This window comes from Hetaerina americana, unplaced genomic scaffold (assembly GCF_022747635.1).
Source record: "Hetaerina americana unplaced genomic scaffold, ioHetAmer1.1.p SCAF_1, whole genome shotgun sequence".
In the NCBI taxonomy this organism is placed as follows: domain Eukaryota; kingdom Metazoa; phylum Arthropoda; class Insecta; order Odonata; family Calopterygidae; genus Hetaerina; species Hetaerina americana.
Window position 1 is genome coordinate 85,557,823 of NW_027286069.1, and position 16,058 is coordinate 85,573,880.

Consider the following 16,058-nt stretch of genomic DNA (forward strand, 5'->3'; position numbering starts at 1 on the left):
AATAGTTGGATTGATTGACATTCAATAAAAATGTTCTATTAAAAGGAATAAATGCTAGGACCTATATGAAATACGTGCAGCGTGATTATTTATATGAAGTGCATTTATTTATTATTTTTAGGATTTAATATCAATTTATAGTAAGCCTACCAGAGAAAATAATACTTTCATAATACAACTTAACTTACACTAACTTAATAATACATAAATGTATTGTTAAGTTAGTTTAATTCCTATAGCCAAGAATTAGTCTGACTTCACATTCACAGCCGATAGCTAACCCTTCTTCTTTCCATAAATGTATTGATACATCACTTTGAACGCCAAAATCAGAGTTTGTCATCTCAGAAATGATTCTATACATTTATTATTTAAACACAAATTGCGAGCCGTAAGTACATCTAAATATGTCTTTTCAAATATGCACGAATTTTTCAAGTGGTATGCTGGGTGAGGATTGAGCTAAGTACTAAAACATGTAGGCTATTGCGCTCTTTGAAATAAAGAACGATTGAAGACACTCTCACCATCAAGGGTTCAAATTAATTTTTCTAACAGCGTAACATACTCTTTTTTGACCGTGAAAATGCATCGAAATTCGGGAAAGCACTGTGCCACCTATCAGAAGCTGGGAATAATAAATAACATTGTTTAATAATTTTAGGTCCAAAAGCTAAAATAAAAAGAAACATTCCCCGTGAGTTGGACCTCGCATCGAATATTCTTCAAGTATTTAGAACCCATCTCGGAAATCATTGATGGAAAACAATTTGTTATCAAGACGGATAAATGCTCCTTAGTTCGCGAATAGCGGTCATGAAAAAACCCAAGTCAAGATAATTAACCTGAAATTGGAGTTCCTTCCTACTTGAAAACGTTATGCCAGAGATTAAATTCAAATATACAAAGGTATCAAACCATTCGAGTTCACTTGTGGTAGAGGGGAAATAATTCACGTCCCGATTAATTAGCATGTCAAACTATAGTGGCAAAACTAGAGGCAGTTGTTGTCTCCAGCGTAACTTTACGGGATTACATAGCATATTGTAATGAAATAAGTAGCCTTGTGTGGGAGTAAGTGCGTGTGGAATTACAATGTTACTTATTTCATTTCAAAACTTGAGATAAATGCTCATTAACATATGGATTGGTTTTTCCTCCGCAATTCACAATAACAATACAAGCAGAGCGAAGCACTAACAGATTTATATATGCCTCATCGTTTTATAGATCTCTCTTCATGACCTCGTACACCATCATAGTTGTGAATATTTTGGTGTAAAGTTTCATTTTGACCAGAATGAAGATACTTCTTAACTTCAATGCACTCTTATGAGATAACTGTAAACGCGTACATAGTTCAATCTCTAATATATTGTTTCTAGTTGATGCTTGCAGTGTAGGTCGTGGCTGATATATATGGGCATGCTTTACCAAATTAGGATACGGAAATAGACATGAAAAAATTTGTTTGCCTAATAAATTGTAACTATAATTGAAGTTATAGATGTCCATCTCGACATAGTTGGAGTAAATACGATTCGGCAAGAGTTAGGAACTCTTCTGAATGCCTTCTAATGCTGCGCTATCGTTGACTCCTGTTGCCATATTGCCCTGTTATTATTATATTACCCACTCAATGCTGTTAGTTTACTCATTCATATCGTTTAGTGAAATAAGAATTTCAGATGAGTATTTTCTTACAAAAAATCAAGTCTGTGAGAGTAATAATGAATTTTCCTTTACTTCTGCTGTGAAACATTTCTGCAATCACCTTTGTCCATTAACTTCAGAATGAAACCTATTTTAACTATTAAATCTCATATTGTATATTACTGTCGTACTGAATTCTTTTATCACAACATCAGCGTAGTTTTTCAATTGATGAAATCCTAAAGATAAATTTGCAGTAAGTTTTGTGGCGTAATTGTTAAATTTGACGAGGAATTTTCCATCATTTATGTAATCGTACGTATTTTTTAAGGATTGGTAGAAAATATATTTGTTTATAAATGGGCTCTATAAAAGATCAGACTTTCCTTACGGTAATAGCTCACATTTAAACACAATTCGGTTATATTTTTTTTTAATTTTCATTTGCATCCGCGAATTGGGGAACTATAACTTCCAAATGAATCTTATATTTTTCGCTTTGAGTTGCGTAAGAAGCGGGCTGTAGCATCGTGATATGAAGTGCTCTATATTTCCCCTTCCACCCCTTTCGAGTTAGAATCCTCTTGACCTTTTCACCATCCCACAGATGCGCCTCGAAATCCTTTGTAATGCAGTTCCATTAACCCTAGAGCACGTATTCTGCTTTAAAGCAATTCCTGCGGGTGACCGGCATTAAAGTCTCCGCAGCCACCCTCCATCGAAGTCGCTATCCGACCATCAAAATCCCTTCCAGCGGACACCCTCGTCGTTCGGAATTCCCTCTCCCTTTCACCCCACCGGTCGAATGGTAGCCCACCTGGGTCATGCTCTCCGTGCGGGTGTGCTGGAAGGCTCTTTTGACTTCTTAGGGTGTGGGATAGCCGCGCGCAATTCTTTCTCTCCCTCTATATTCTCGGTGTTCTAACTTGCGTCTGGGCGCGGCTTCTTGCACGATATGCAAGCACAAAGCGTTCGCCTCGGCCATTCCCTCACTTAAAGGTCAGAGCGGTCCTCTTGTTCTCTCCCTCTCTCTCCTATAACGGCTCTTGTTCTCAATCCCACCGCCGCCGTTTTCATGTGGGAGCTTGAGTGTGTGTGAGTGCAGTATCCACCGAGGCGATTTTCGCTCCACGGTTGGGACCAGTGAGCTGATTTCGTCGTGGGGAAAGGCGTGTCCTTTTCCCGGGTGAGGCGGAAAGGACGTTCGGTTGAGGAGGTCATTTCGAAAGGCGACGTTATGACTACGTGACAAAACTTTTATTGCCCGATGAGAAGACAAAGAGATTTTAGTAGAAGTTGCCATTGTTTTCATTTTATTGAATACGTTACAGTTCTTAATTCAGGAACTCGTTGCTACGTATTTTTCCTCACATAATTTTAACCTATGTGAAATAAGGCCAATCTGAATCATTCTGCATTGGTTATAACTTAGGTTTGTAATTAGACAGTTTGGGAGAACGTTAATTTAGAGATCTTAATGTATTTACTGAGTACACGTTTATTTAAATGAATTATTTTCATTTTTCTGGTTTTTCCGGGTTCCTTCATTCTCTGTCTTTTCTCTTTTATCTGGAAAGTATCGTCTTATTATGAGGCGTCGGTGGTAGCTAAACCATAATTCACGTAGCCATTCGTACGATTATACTTCAAAGTATTAGCAATTTTTTTAAGTCCCTGGATCTATTTATCTTAGAAAGGGTCCCAATTGGCCCAGGGTATTCTGTTTCTGAGTAAATGACTAATGTGGATTATTTTTATTTGTAAATTTCATTATTTAAATTAGAAATATTGGATCGCTTATTTTTAGCAGTTGAACATTGTAAAATACGTGCGTTGAAGTCTCCTAGCTTTAAAGCGTAATTTCGTAGACTTGAGGCCACTACAATCAAAAATCTTATTATATTTCAAATTTTACATCCAAGGAGAACGTGTACAATACAAGTGTATTATATTTTTCGTATGGTTTCATGTTGAAATACGAGGACGATCAGTGTGTTGGATGATCTCGTATTTTGGACGATCAGTGTGTTGGCCAAAAATAACTGATGCGGCTTAGGCGAAGGTCGTGGTATTTGATGCCATTCCGTAAGAACTTATGACAATAATTGCTGTATATTTCTTATATCGCCATATATTAAAGGTTTTACATTTATCGCGTTAACACATGTATATTTATCCTAATAAAAAACTACGTAGAGGTCATGACTCCAAAAGGTCGCACTAAATTGCGTCATAGGGGACGTTTGATAGATAGAGAGGGAAATGAAAACGAAAAACAAAAACATAACTGTTTACTACAGAATTGTTTGGTGCTGAATATTGTAACCTTCTTTTGAAAGAAGAATTCTACATAATTTGTATTTTCGACCTTCAATTCATTTACAGAGTCTTCGTCATGTTTACAATTTCTTTAATGTTTTCTTTATAATTCTTCATTGTTTACTGCGAAATATACTCGTTTTATTGAAACGATTCTTCAGGGAGGAAAATAATGTAAATGGATAGGAGAAATGTAAAAATGTTTAACACTTAACACGCATAAAAATACCAAGCATGAACAAGTTTTGCATGGATCCTGATCCAAAGAGTATGCGCTCACGTGAAGATAGTTCAAATATGCTAACAAATGCTATATGAAGTAGCATCTTCGTACTTTGACGGCGTCTTGTCATCCTACCTAAAGAGTATGGAATTAAGTTATGAATTGTATTTTTTGCTTCAAACGAGTTTATGTAATAACGGCCTACTCATTCATTGACCAAATTTACAAACCCATCGCCTCTCTTCGTTAAAATGATATTTATTTGAATTATAATTTTTAGCGACGGCTAGTTCAGCATATTATATATTAGCACTGATACTTAACTGCTTACTTCGCACATCGTGAGTTGTCTATTTTTCACATGAAATTATTATTTAAATGAAAATATAATTACTCATTAACAATAGCACTATGACCGTCCATTATTGTATTGGTAACGGCTCTTCAATGGCTCATTATAGACTTAGCCATTTCTTCCTGGCTGTTAATTCTTGTTACTTCATCTATTATAGCTAAAATATATAAGGTGGTCTCCAAGGGTTCATATTTCATGCTTTGGGTTCATTAAGGGATGCTTTTCCAATATTTTCATTGTCCAACTGTCACCAGTCTCCAGTCTTTCCTAAGACTCCCCTCTCTCGAACCCATCCAGGGAAACTGCCGCCCATCCGTCCGTCTATCCGGGATAAAATAAGTCCTACTTTTGGGACAGACTTTGCAGCGTTATGTGGTTCCACGACGGTACCCTATAGGTTTTCAATTCTTCGGCTTTGTAAGATATTGTCCCTATCGTGGCTTTTTGGCACTTACCAGATGTTTAAAATTGTCTCTTTTTCCCCCTGGTGGCTAAGCAAATATTTACTCTTAATTTTCTTACATTTGTATTTCCTCCGACAGTGATGCGACGCAAGAGCATGGAGTTTTATGTACTTGGTTATAAATCCCTTTTTGGAACAGATGGAAACGGTCGTGTTAATTGAGTAAGTTTTTTTAAGTTACAGTTGCCGATGTGGTCTTGCATGACAGTGATTGTTTCACTCGCATTTTCGCACATAACAGTAGTCTCATTATTTTCTTAGGTAAAGAAGTATCTAAATTATTCTTCAATGCCATAAATAATATCATTTTAAGAGAACTTTTTTCTAAAATACCTTCATGTTAAAAATTTATTTAAAAAACTGCATTTAAAACTATTTTTGGCCTGCATTACACATATATTTTCTCTGTTTCAAAGGTTTTCTCGACTAAATTACTAAAATATGACTTTCTCAGTCATTTAACTGATTTCAACTATAAATTCATATTGTTTATTGATTTTTCATGAGGTATATTCACACATGTATGTAGATTAACTTACAAGGTGTTTTTTTTGCGTTTATAAATCATGAATTTCTTATTCGGACGGGCTGTTTATGTGTTATACTACCGCATATGGTCACAGTTATTTTTCATAGGTTTTTGCTGATTTTTTTCTTGTACTGTGCATGCTTAAGTTTCTCTCATTTGTGATCATTATTTTCTGTGTCTTCTTTTATATCACTGGGCTGGTTTAAGTATTTCGTAAATGCTCTTTGGGCGATGGCAATGACCTCTGGACTGTCTGAGTAATACATTTTCCTCGTACTTAGTTTATTACTTACTTCACATTCATTCCACGTTTTTTCCTTCAAAAGTTCCATCGTCATGTACGAGCCTGCATACTTTCCACGCATTGAATCACACTCCCGACTGGTTTTTCACGCTCTTCTCCAGTTTATCAATCATTGACTCGTACTGAGGGCCCTGCGGCTTCACCGCGGCCGTTAAAAGCCTCGTACGTCCTCTTCTCTCCGAGAGCACGACGGAGCTCCAATGGGCGTGACATACGAGGCTCGCGGACGGTGGTGGTCTGGCATGTTGACGATGGAAAGGTCATCTGCGTCTGAAACGACGGTCGAATGCGAGCGTGCTTTCGTTTGAACCTTAAAGTAGGCACCCAGTACGCTAAGGACAACTTCTGGTGATGCTGGAAGCCTGGTAGGGAAGAGGAACAAAAAGGTCAAGTGAAAAAATTGGAATGAAATCAGCGGAATTTCATGACATAGCAATAAATAGTTTATTAGCTCCAAGAGGACGAAATCGCATACTAGTGTACACGCTGAAGGATTTATTTTTTCCTTATCCAAAGCATTGCCTCAATTTTGTCTTTATATGGAATGTTGTTTTATCAACTATCTTTAGGCGATATGTAAACCTTTCTGGTTTCTTATTCCTATATAGGCACTCTTGTCACTATCAACACGAACATGAATTGGTTCACTGAATTGTGCATATAGCTTTTCATTTTGAAGACATGAGTGCACTTCTGATAAAGAAAAATGTTTTGCTCTGTATAACACGCAAGTCGCCGATTGCATTACGTTGTGTGTTTTAGTTAAGTAAAATGTTTAGGACCAGAAATAGAGTTAATTAAAAAAAGAACGGAAATTGAGTGAAAAACTGAGATAACCTTGTCTATTTGGTTTTATTTAATTATATATGTTACATGATAGATACTGATGAATCAGCAATTAGAATTAAAGTGAAAAATTGTGTAGTCATAAATTTATGGAAAAAGAGCAATTCCCAGCCGAACGCCTACTGCATTGGGGACACCGAAATGGAATGTGTAGACTCGATTAAATACCTAGGCGTCACCCTTACTCACGATCCCTCCTGGGTGAAACACATACGAGGAATATGTGGACAAGCTAACAAAAAATTAGGATTTATTAGAAGAGTACTCGGTAAATGTGATGAAAAGGTCAAAGAGAAATGTTATCCGTCGTTGGTTAGGCCTCATTTAGAATATGCTGCAAATATATGGGATCCTCACGAAGTGGGATTAATTGCCGAATTGGATCGCATGCAGAGTGGAGGAGCTAGATTTGTAAAATGTTGTTATGATGAACTCAGTACCGTATCCAAAATGATAGAGCAGCTAGGCTGGGAAACACTCATGGAGCGAAGGTTACACATACGCATTGAAACTCTTGCATACATTGGAAGGAGGTCTCTTTAGCAGTGATGTTGAAAATGTATTACATATTACCCCCATTGTACTACGGCAGGAAAGATCATGCTAGTAAAATAAGAGAGATTAAGTGTAGAACAGAATGGTTGAAGATGATATCATTGTTTCCACGAACGATAGGGGAACATAATAACATTGTTCGACCACGGTAGTGTCATGCTCGGGTAAAATTGTTCTGGTGTATATTCACCCCCTGCCACACATCCTGGCAGTGGCTTACTGGGTATATATAAATAAAATGAATACATTCGTATTAGAGGTGCTGTATTACTTGCAAAAATGAACCATGGAATTTTATAATTTCTTGTTGAATGAGGATTCGGATGAGTTAATGAGTAGCATGATTGATAAACATTAAATGTATATTTTCTAGAATATCTCTCTTTCATTGGCATCACATTTATTCCCGCTAAAACTGAACTCTAGGTGACACATATTTTTACCCTCCTCCTTGAGTTTTACATGTTTCTGCTTGTTATCCAGCGTAAAGGATTGAAGTTTAAAATTGAAGCGTAAAAAATCGATTCCTCTTCCGAAAATATAAATCCTCTCAAAGAAAGAGGATTTATAAGGTGCGTATTTTAGTACCTGCATTAATTTGCCTCAAGAGTGGTTCTGGTTAGCCAATCAGTCTCAATCGGAGTACAACAAGTCGCATTTTACCTTTCCATAGAAGTTTTTTGAGAATTCACCTCTACTCTTGATCCAGTCTTCTACTCCTCTGCTTATTCCATATCATCAAGAGCAGTTTCAAATTTGTCGACACTAAAACTAGGCAAGACTCTTTTCGTATGCTAATACCTGTATAAACACTGAATAGAAATCATGATAGCGTAAGCTCTTGGGCAAAATTAACTTTTTTTCTTCTACATACTCCCAAAAGTATTCCATTTTAATGAGTTTACGTTGTTAGTGCTCCCCATGAGTGTTACTTCCTTTTCTCGAAATCTAAAACGCATTCTGAAAATAAGATCAATTTATTTATCAACTACGAGTATATTGGCTTCCGGACCATTTTCTCGGTTAATGGGTTCTCGGTTGGCTGTGGATGAAAACGGTTGTATGTAATAAGTGTTCCGTCGATATGACACCATCTAAGACAGGATGTTCGTGTACTGAAAATGGAAGAATGAGAAAAGAGCTTTTCCAGGAGAAAACGAAAAATTCTTGATTAAAAATTTAGCAACGAATGGTACATAAATCATGGCCCTCAAAATTCGTCCAAATATGCAGTTAAATTTTCTATCGATTAGAGTGAAGGCAAACTACCTTTCAGGATACTGCTATAGTCACATTTTAGGCTTTTATATTTTGACCAAACCGTTGGATATGCTGTGGAAGTGTAAGCCTAATGGTTGACATTATAAGTGTAATGGTTGTCAATGTTGTATGTTAATAATAAATTAATTTTAAATACATTTGCCTAATACAAGAATACATTACTAAATTCCCTTTTTCGTTACGTAATTTAGTTATTTCACGTTCATGTAATTATCACAATTTTTTCGAATTACTCAACTATGTTATTTTCAGTGCCATTCGACATCCCTGAGTAGTTTCGCAGCGGGGTAGTTGCAGACACCCTGGTTTGTGAATATTGCCAAGCGAATCTTTTTGCTCTTGAATCAATTTGCATTTCCATTACGCATGCCGGAACAACACCTCAATCGCACCGAACGATGAGTAAATAAAATGGACGAAAGGCTAGGAGTTTGTTTTAAACCCATCACGGTTGCGATTATTTGGATTCAGTGTTATTCATTGTTGATTTTACTTTATGTTTTTTTGGGCAGAATTAGGATATCGACATCAAATGCTTTGTGACACCCGAAGGGTGGTTTAATAGTTGAGGGTAGAATACACATTACTAAGCTCAAAGGTGTGTGAAATTCACGCACGTCAAACTGAGGTCAGCCTGTTCCTTATGCTCTTCTAGCTTCGATTTCTCAAGAAGATCTGGTGCCCGGATAATCACGCAGCCCGGTTAAAGCTTTGGGTGAGGAAAGTCAAAGGTCCCGGCTCAACTAGTCCCTAACCAAAATCTACCTGTATATGCCCGATTCTATGACTCTACTGACACATGTGAACATTGAAACTAGAAAAAAATTGTTGTCTATAAAATACGTTCTAAGCATTCAATGCGTGATTAATTTTATGGCTTATCTCACAAAAACATTTTTTTAACATTGACATACTCTTAAATCAATCTCACAATTCAAAAATAATAATGAATTTCTAATATAAATCTGGTTACTGCGGGTATGGATCTGTAATGAAATTGGTTTTAAAATACTTTTTCGATGTTATCAATATGCTCATTTGAGATACAGGTACCTGTACTTGACGCTCTTGAGATAATTCGTTTGATAATAATTCACTGGCTTCTTACTGGAAATGTTTTATCCTAACCGCAATCATATATTACTGACATTTTAGTCATTTCATACACCTCAGGTAATAGCTGATTAGCGATAGTTAACACTCACATTTTACCCCTCAAAGTTGTACTTTAAGATGTGAAATAAGCTTTCCTTAAAATTGTTGGCACCAGTCTGATAACCGCTGGGTAGGCAGACACTCATGTATTTCTGCATGAAGTACTTAGCAGCATAAAGAATGTTTTCAACGATAAATTTATAATTGTACTATGGCCATTGCGTCTGTTTATTTTTTCAAGGAAGGGTGGATAAATATATCTCAATATTCAAATGCATGTATGAACGAATATTTCTGCATGCCTGTCTGGCACCCGAACACTGCCCGCCAGACATCCGTGCGGCGGATGTTGCTTGGATGTAAATCTCTTATTTCTTCACAGTACCGCTAGATTTTAAAAGTAAATGATGACGTTTAACTCTCCCTCAAATATTAAGTATTAGTCCATAAGGATGTTTACATCCTACTTAACAACCTAGCAACGACTGTCTTGAATAAAGAAATACGTTGTGAGTGAGTCTCCATCTCACCGAAGCCGTGCCCTTTAATTTGCGAGTTTTATCCCGCGCCGTCTGTACTAGCTCAAAGTATAGGACAGAAAATGTGATTAATTCGCCGAATGGAAAAGTGATTATTAAAAAACTCCCATCGTTGCTATGCGGGATATAAAATTTAATGTTTCCTCTGCCTGGTTTGAGAGTTAAAATATCAACCTTGGCATTTAAACTCCCGTGTGATACATTTTCGCTCAGTCTCTTGAAATCCGGAATAGTCTCCCTTTGCTTCTTTACGGTTTTCGCAAGGCCCCCTGAGATAAAAGTAAGGATCGGAAAGGAGAGCACTTTTTGCTTGCTATGCCAGTCGGCGTTAATGGGCGAGATTCCCTTCAAAATAGGGAATTTTAATTGGTAGCCTTATTATGTGGATGGCCTTCCCCAATTTTTACGTGAGAATTAAAAATGCTCTGTGAAAAATGAAACTTGAACTGGGATTGGATTCTATGTTTCCCATTGTCAAGTCGTGTAAGCTAATCATTTACACTACCAGTCATCCCTCCGCAGCATGTCCGTCAAGACAAATGGTTTTTGCATAGGAAATGTACCCACATTTCTGTGTTGATTCTTATGTATTGTGATGATTCGAATGTAGTGTTCAATTTCCCTAAAAATATTTATTTCATCGTTGATATACGTAGAGGGGTTACAGTTGCCATACATAGGTTACACTGTATGGGTTTTGTATCTGGGAATGGCAGATGTGTTGTGGTCAACTTTGTTTTGGCTCCCCTTGTCTAACGGCTGCCCGCATATGCCTACGGCGGTAGGTTTGGTTCGATATTATCCCATTTCCTGAGACAGATTAGCCTGGTGAGGTACGACCTCGCCTGCTAGCTGGCTCTTGTACTAAAGCCTCCCGCTCGGCTTCAGATAAAAGCATTGGTGTCCTGTGACACACATCATTAACGTATTCGATTGAAATAATATGGCGTGAAAGACGAGAGAAGAGCATACGTCTATTGACTAAGGGTTCCCGAGTTCAAGTTCCGGGTGTTGCCCTTAAAAGGACTCCGTAGTAAAAAGCTGAGTGGAGTGTTCTTCTTATTCCTAGAACTTCGTTGGACACGAGACGGTAGCTCAAGGAAAAGAAACTAGGTCCCCGATCCTGAATGGTGAATTTCACGAGCCTGAAGGCATAGTTCGAGTTGGGCTCTACCCTCACTAACCAAAATCAACCTTCGAAATGACTTATGTTGATGGATTAAATTATACCTTAATTACTATTAACCCTAATTTTACTTCATGTGGAGAGCAAGTGAAGTGTAATGCCATGACCTCTTCATGGGAGTTTGTTGGTTTCCGTTAAAAACCGGAGAATGCCTTTGCCGAGTTTCTCTCCTCACCTTTTCCAAACCCTCGAATTCCATATCTTTTCTATCGATGATCGTCCATTTATCCATGACAGGCTTGAATGACATGTTTTTGTATTCCAGCGTTTATAATCTCACTCATTTGTAAAATGTGTTGGTTATTTAGTTCATTGGCAGAGTGTTAAATTAATTCCTTTCTTTTTTGGGGAGTGCGATTTTAAGGAATAGCGTCGTAGGAAATTTCGGAATGATTTTTATTTCAAAGAGACATAAATCAAGTTTGTATACCCGCGGACCAGTTTTCTCTTATTTAAATGTCCTCGTGATCCCCAAACCTCACGCTTCAGCGCGGTTCGTTCCCCCTTTAGATATTTATCTTAGCGAGTTCTATCGCACCTGACTGTTAAAGGAAATGGTTTGCATTAATGGCTCTGGACCACCTAGGGTCAGGCTTATCCCTTAAAAACACCCTTGACAGGTAACGTTGCGACTGCGTAGGATTTTGGCTGACTCTATGGGCTTTTGTAATCATTGAATGACTCCTATTCCCATGCCCTTATTTCTCCAGCCATTCCTGCGAAGCACCAGAGTTTGCGTGAACATCGGGCATTTCATTTCCTTGTATTTATTTCTGCTAAACTGTGACTCTCGAATCGAAATAATAAAATCTGTGTTTGCATTGTTTTCACGTAATTAAATTATGTTTTGAGATGCAAAGAGAATAACTGGTTGTTTAGATCAATAAAATGATTTCTGGTAATTTGTGCGGCATTATCTCTGTACTTTTATTTCCATGGTGGGCACTCAGAATTCAAATATCAAACATCAAATGAAGATGAATATTTTTTTCATCGTTAAAGTACTAAACTATTTACCTGGATGATTTATTTTTATCTGCTATTATGACAGAAATAGTGGTAACCATTTGAAAATGCGATCTCCCATAAAATTTTTATCCTGTAGGTAGGGGTATTTCCTTGATTTGTTGAAACACATAATATAATTAACATCATTGCTCGAGTAATTTGCGAATGAAGTATTGCCCCAATGAATTTTTAAGAGGTCAACATCATAAATGTAAAAATATGTCGCATGTGGTTTTGCATATCGAAATAAAGAATCGAGTTTGTATAGTCAAATAAATTAAATATATAACCTTAGCGGTTCTCTTTTGCAACTTCAAATCGTATGATCACGAGATGTTTGATTCTTAATTACATTCTTCAGCTCAAAATGTTTGTGATTACCTTTAAAAAAAAACATTTCTTCTTTTTCATGAATAAATTATCTCCGAACCGTGTATGTGCGCGATTAACTCCCAATTACATCCAGTTATCTGTGTGCACTTTGTTCCGTAACTTTTGCTTCCCGAGCGATGCCTTGCATCGGGAAAGGTCGCCTGCACTAAATGTATACGATTGTATTAAAGCTATGACCGTTTAGCGATTTCCTGGAAGATAGCTATTACCCGGTGAACTTCTCTTGGCAGGCCTTCGCGAGGAACTATCTCACCGGCCGCCTTAATATTTCGTGTCCCTTGCGAGCCGAGCCCGGCTCCTCCACTCCCTGCTTTTCCATCCCTCCGGCTCTTCCTCTCACCGGCTCCTTCTCGGCCCTGGGCAATCCATGGCAGATTCCGTGTGAGTTACTCGCTCGCACAGATCGTTAGCCCCTCCCCCCATTCTCCCTTGCTCGCATCCACTGACCATCTCGATCACCTCCCACACCCTTCCGCGTCATAATCCATGCATCACGAGACCAAAAGTTTTTTTTTTTAATTTCCGCGTCCCTTCACTTCATGATTCCTTTCCCCCCCACCGGGCGTCCCTTCGGCTCTCTCTATAACCCCTTCTCCTTAAAAGTTCTATTCTGTGCCCTTCTCCACTGGTGATTCCCATGTATTTTTCGCGAATGCACTATGCCCCCAGCAGGAACCTTCGGAAAAGGTGAAGGGAGGGACGTGATCGCATGCACCCTCGTGTTCCCCTCCGATACGACCCACCCCCCCCAGTGGATCGCGGTTCGTATAAAGGCAGGACCTGCAGCTCGAGAAGGCACATTTCATTGGTGCTTTCTCAGTATTGTTGAGCTTAAACCAAACCCTTGAGATGGCTTGCAAGGTAAGTTTACGTTCGACGGCAGTGCTTTGATGGTTACAATGGGATCACTCTTATACCCGTGCCTAGGAAAACGTTTTAAGGGAACTCTGGGGTCCTTACCTTTCTTTTGGTTGAATTTTGGGTGCGACAGTGTCAATCAGCTCAATGAAGTTCTTCCGTGTTGGAGGAGAACCTTTAAATGAAACGCTAAAATATTTTCGTTTTTCTGTAATTAATTGTTAAAATGTAGGCTTTAAAGAGCAAAATTCCTTGAAATCTGCGATTAACCATTACCAAGAGTATAGCAAAAAAATAAATCCTTATTAGTGAATTTTAATTTGCATTCTTTTGGATTTACTTCAGAGTATTTTAGAAAAGGGTTCGAGTTTTCCTTTGTTTGCTGAGTGCATTTTCAATTAATTATTTCCTATGCTTGATAGCAAGGCCGTGAACACGAAGGGCCAACTTTCGCCGATTTTAAATGATTATTTTGTGGTCGGTTTAAGTCGTTTTTTCTAGTAAACATTAGGGTACTATTTCCCACAATTTAACCGAACTGTTGTACTACCAGACTCCATGTGGTGTAATTTAGTATACGTATACTACCTTATGAGAGCTACAAGGCGATACATTGCAGGATAGCTATTTTATGCTGGGATTATCCTGTCATGGAATCTTCAGTTATAGGCTATTTTTGGGACACATTGCTTATTCCTGTAGAAATTGAAAACTCATCCTTTAATGTCTTTTCGATCCTGATTATTACCTTCGTCGTCAACAGTTGATGATACTCGCGGCTCTTGTGGCCGCCACCAACGCCGGTTACCTCGGGGCTCCGGGTGTTGTCGCTCCCGGCGCCTACGCCCGCCCCCTCCAGTACGCCGCACCCGCATACGCCGCCCACGGAGCATATGGCGCCTACGCCGCCCCCGGCGCCTACGCCGCCCATGGTGCCTACGCCGCCCCCATCGCCAAAGCCGTTGTCCCGGCCCCCGACTACTATGACCCCAACCCCCAGTACTCCTACTCGTACAGCGTTGCCGACGCCTTTACTGGAGATAACAAAGCACAGCACGAGAGCCGCAGCGGAGACGTCGTCCAGGGATCTTACAGCCTCGTCGAACCCGACGGCACCCACCGTCAGGTCGACTACACTGCCGACCCCGTCAACGGATTCAACGCCGTCGTCCACCGTGACGGCCCTGGCGTGGTCAAAGCCGCCGTCGCCGCACCCGTGGTCGCTAAAGCCGTCGCCCCCATCGGCTACCACGCCGGTCCCGCTGCGTACGCCGGCCACCTTGGATACGGCGCTCACGGCGGTCTGGCTTACGGACACGGAGGTCTCTACCACGGCTGAACCATTCCCTACATAATATAACCACCTCATAATCAATCATAAATGTGTACAAAATATGGAATAATATTTTTAGAAATCATACATAATGTTTTTGACGTGAGTGCCAAATAAAGGTGCATATTCTTCTTACATATTTGTTATTTATTTCCGTCTCCACAGTATATCATTTCTAAAATATTTAAATATTTAACTTTTTCGTATTAGAATTACTGTTGTTAGCCATTTCAGGTTTTCATTCCTTTGAGAAGTCATGTTTTTTCGAGGAATCCGAGGTGAAGATGTTCATTTCCAAGCTCAATTCAGTTTATTTTTTATCGAGGTTTAGCTTGAGCATTAACTTTTATTCTCACTCTCTCGTGCGTTAAGTAGGGTTACAAAGATTCACTACTTACCATTGCAATTTTTCGTACATATTGTATTTTCTCCCTTTACCATTAAGGATTTGATTTATCTAAATGTCCCATCTTGTATTTTCAGTTAAATACTGATGTAAGGAGGTGAAACGCAATAAAGCATTAATGTGTTAATAGCCTCCCATGCTTGCATATTTTCAGCGTTCACTTGAACTCGAAAAACATCCCGTGAGAACCAACTATATATCATTCAGCAGTTCTACACGTGAACTCTACTTTGATCATGGATCGTTCCTCCAACAAAAAATTCATGTAATTATTGCTGCCTTCTCTTTATATTTGTAACAAATGGCGCGCGGAGTAGAAAAGCTGTAATAAATATCGTTCAGTGCGAGCATAGCTGTCTTGTTCTTCTATGCGTTCGTTAGTGGTGTTTCTTGAGGTGTAAAGGTTGTGGAAGGGGCATACCTGCCGTATTTCTCCTCTTTTTAACTCCCCTCTCTCTTCCTCATAAACAATTCTCAAGTCGGGAAGTTAAGATAGCCGGCCGTTTTGAAATGCATTGAAATAAGAAAATAAAAGGGATTCGGTCTTGCATTAAGAACTGTGAAGAGCTGAATATATTATAGTCGCTCCGGGAAGTTAAGTTTTAGCCTCATTTGGTAGGCAACTTTGAAATACTTTCCGGCATCGGCTATA

At 38.8% G+C, this 16,058-nt stretch overlaps 1 protein-coding gene across 1 annotated transcript; it reads left to right on the forward strand.

The window, feature by feature from the left end:
• Positions 1-14,433: 14,433 nt before the first annotated feature.
• Positions 14,434-15,116, forward strand: LOC139686436 (larval cuticle protein A3A-like). Its single transcript, XM_071583629.1, has one exon. It carries the CDS (start codon positions 14,434-14,436, stop codon positions 15,004-15,006), a length of 573 nt encoding a protein of 190 aa, XP_071439730.1. The 3' UTR covers positions 15,007-15,116.
• Positions 15,117-16,058: the final 942 nt, after the last annotated feature.

Coding starts and splice junctions, on each gene's coding strand:
- LOC139686436 (XM_071583629.1), top strand. CDS start 14,434: ATGATACTCGCGGCTCTTGTGGCCGCCACCAACGCCGGTTACCTCGGG.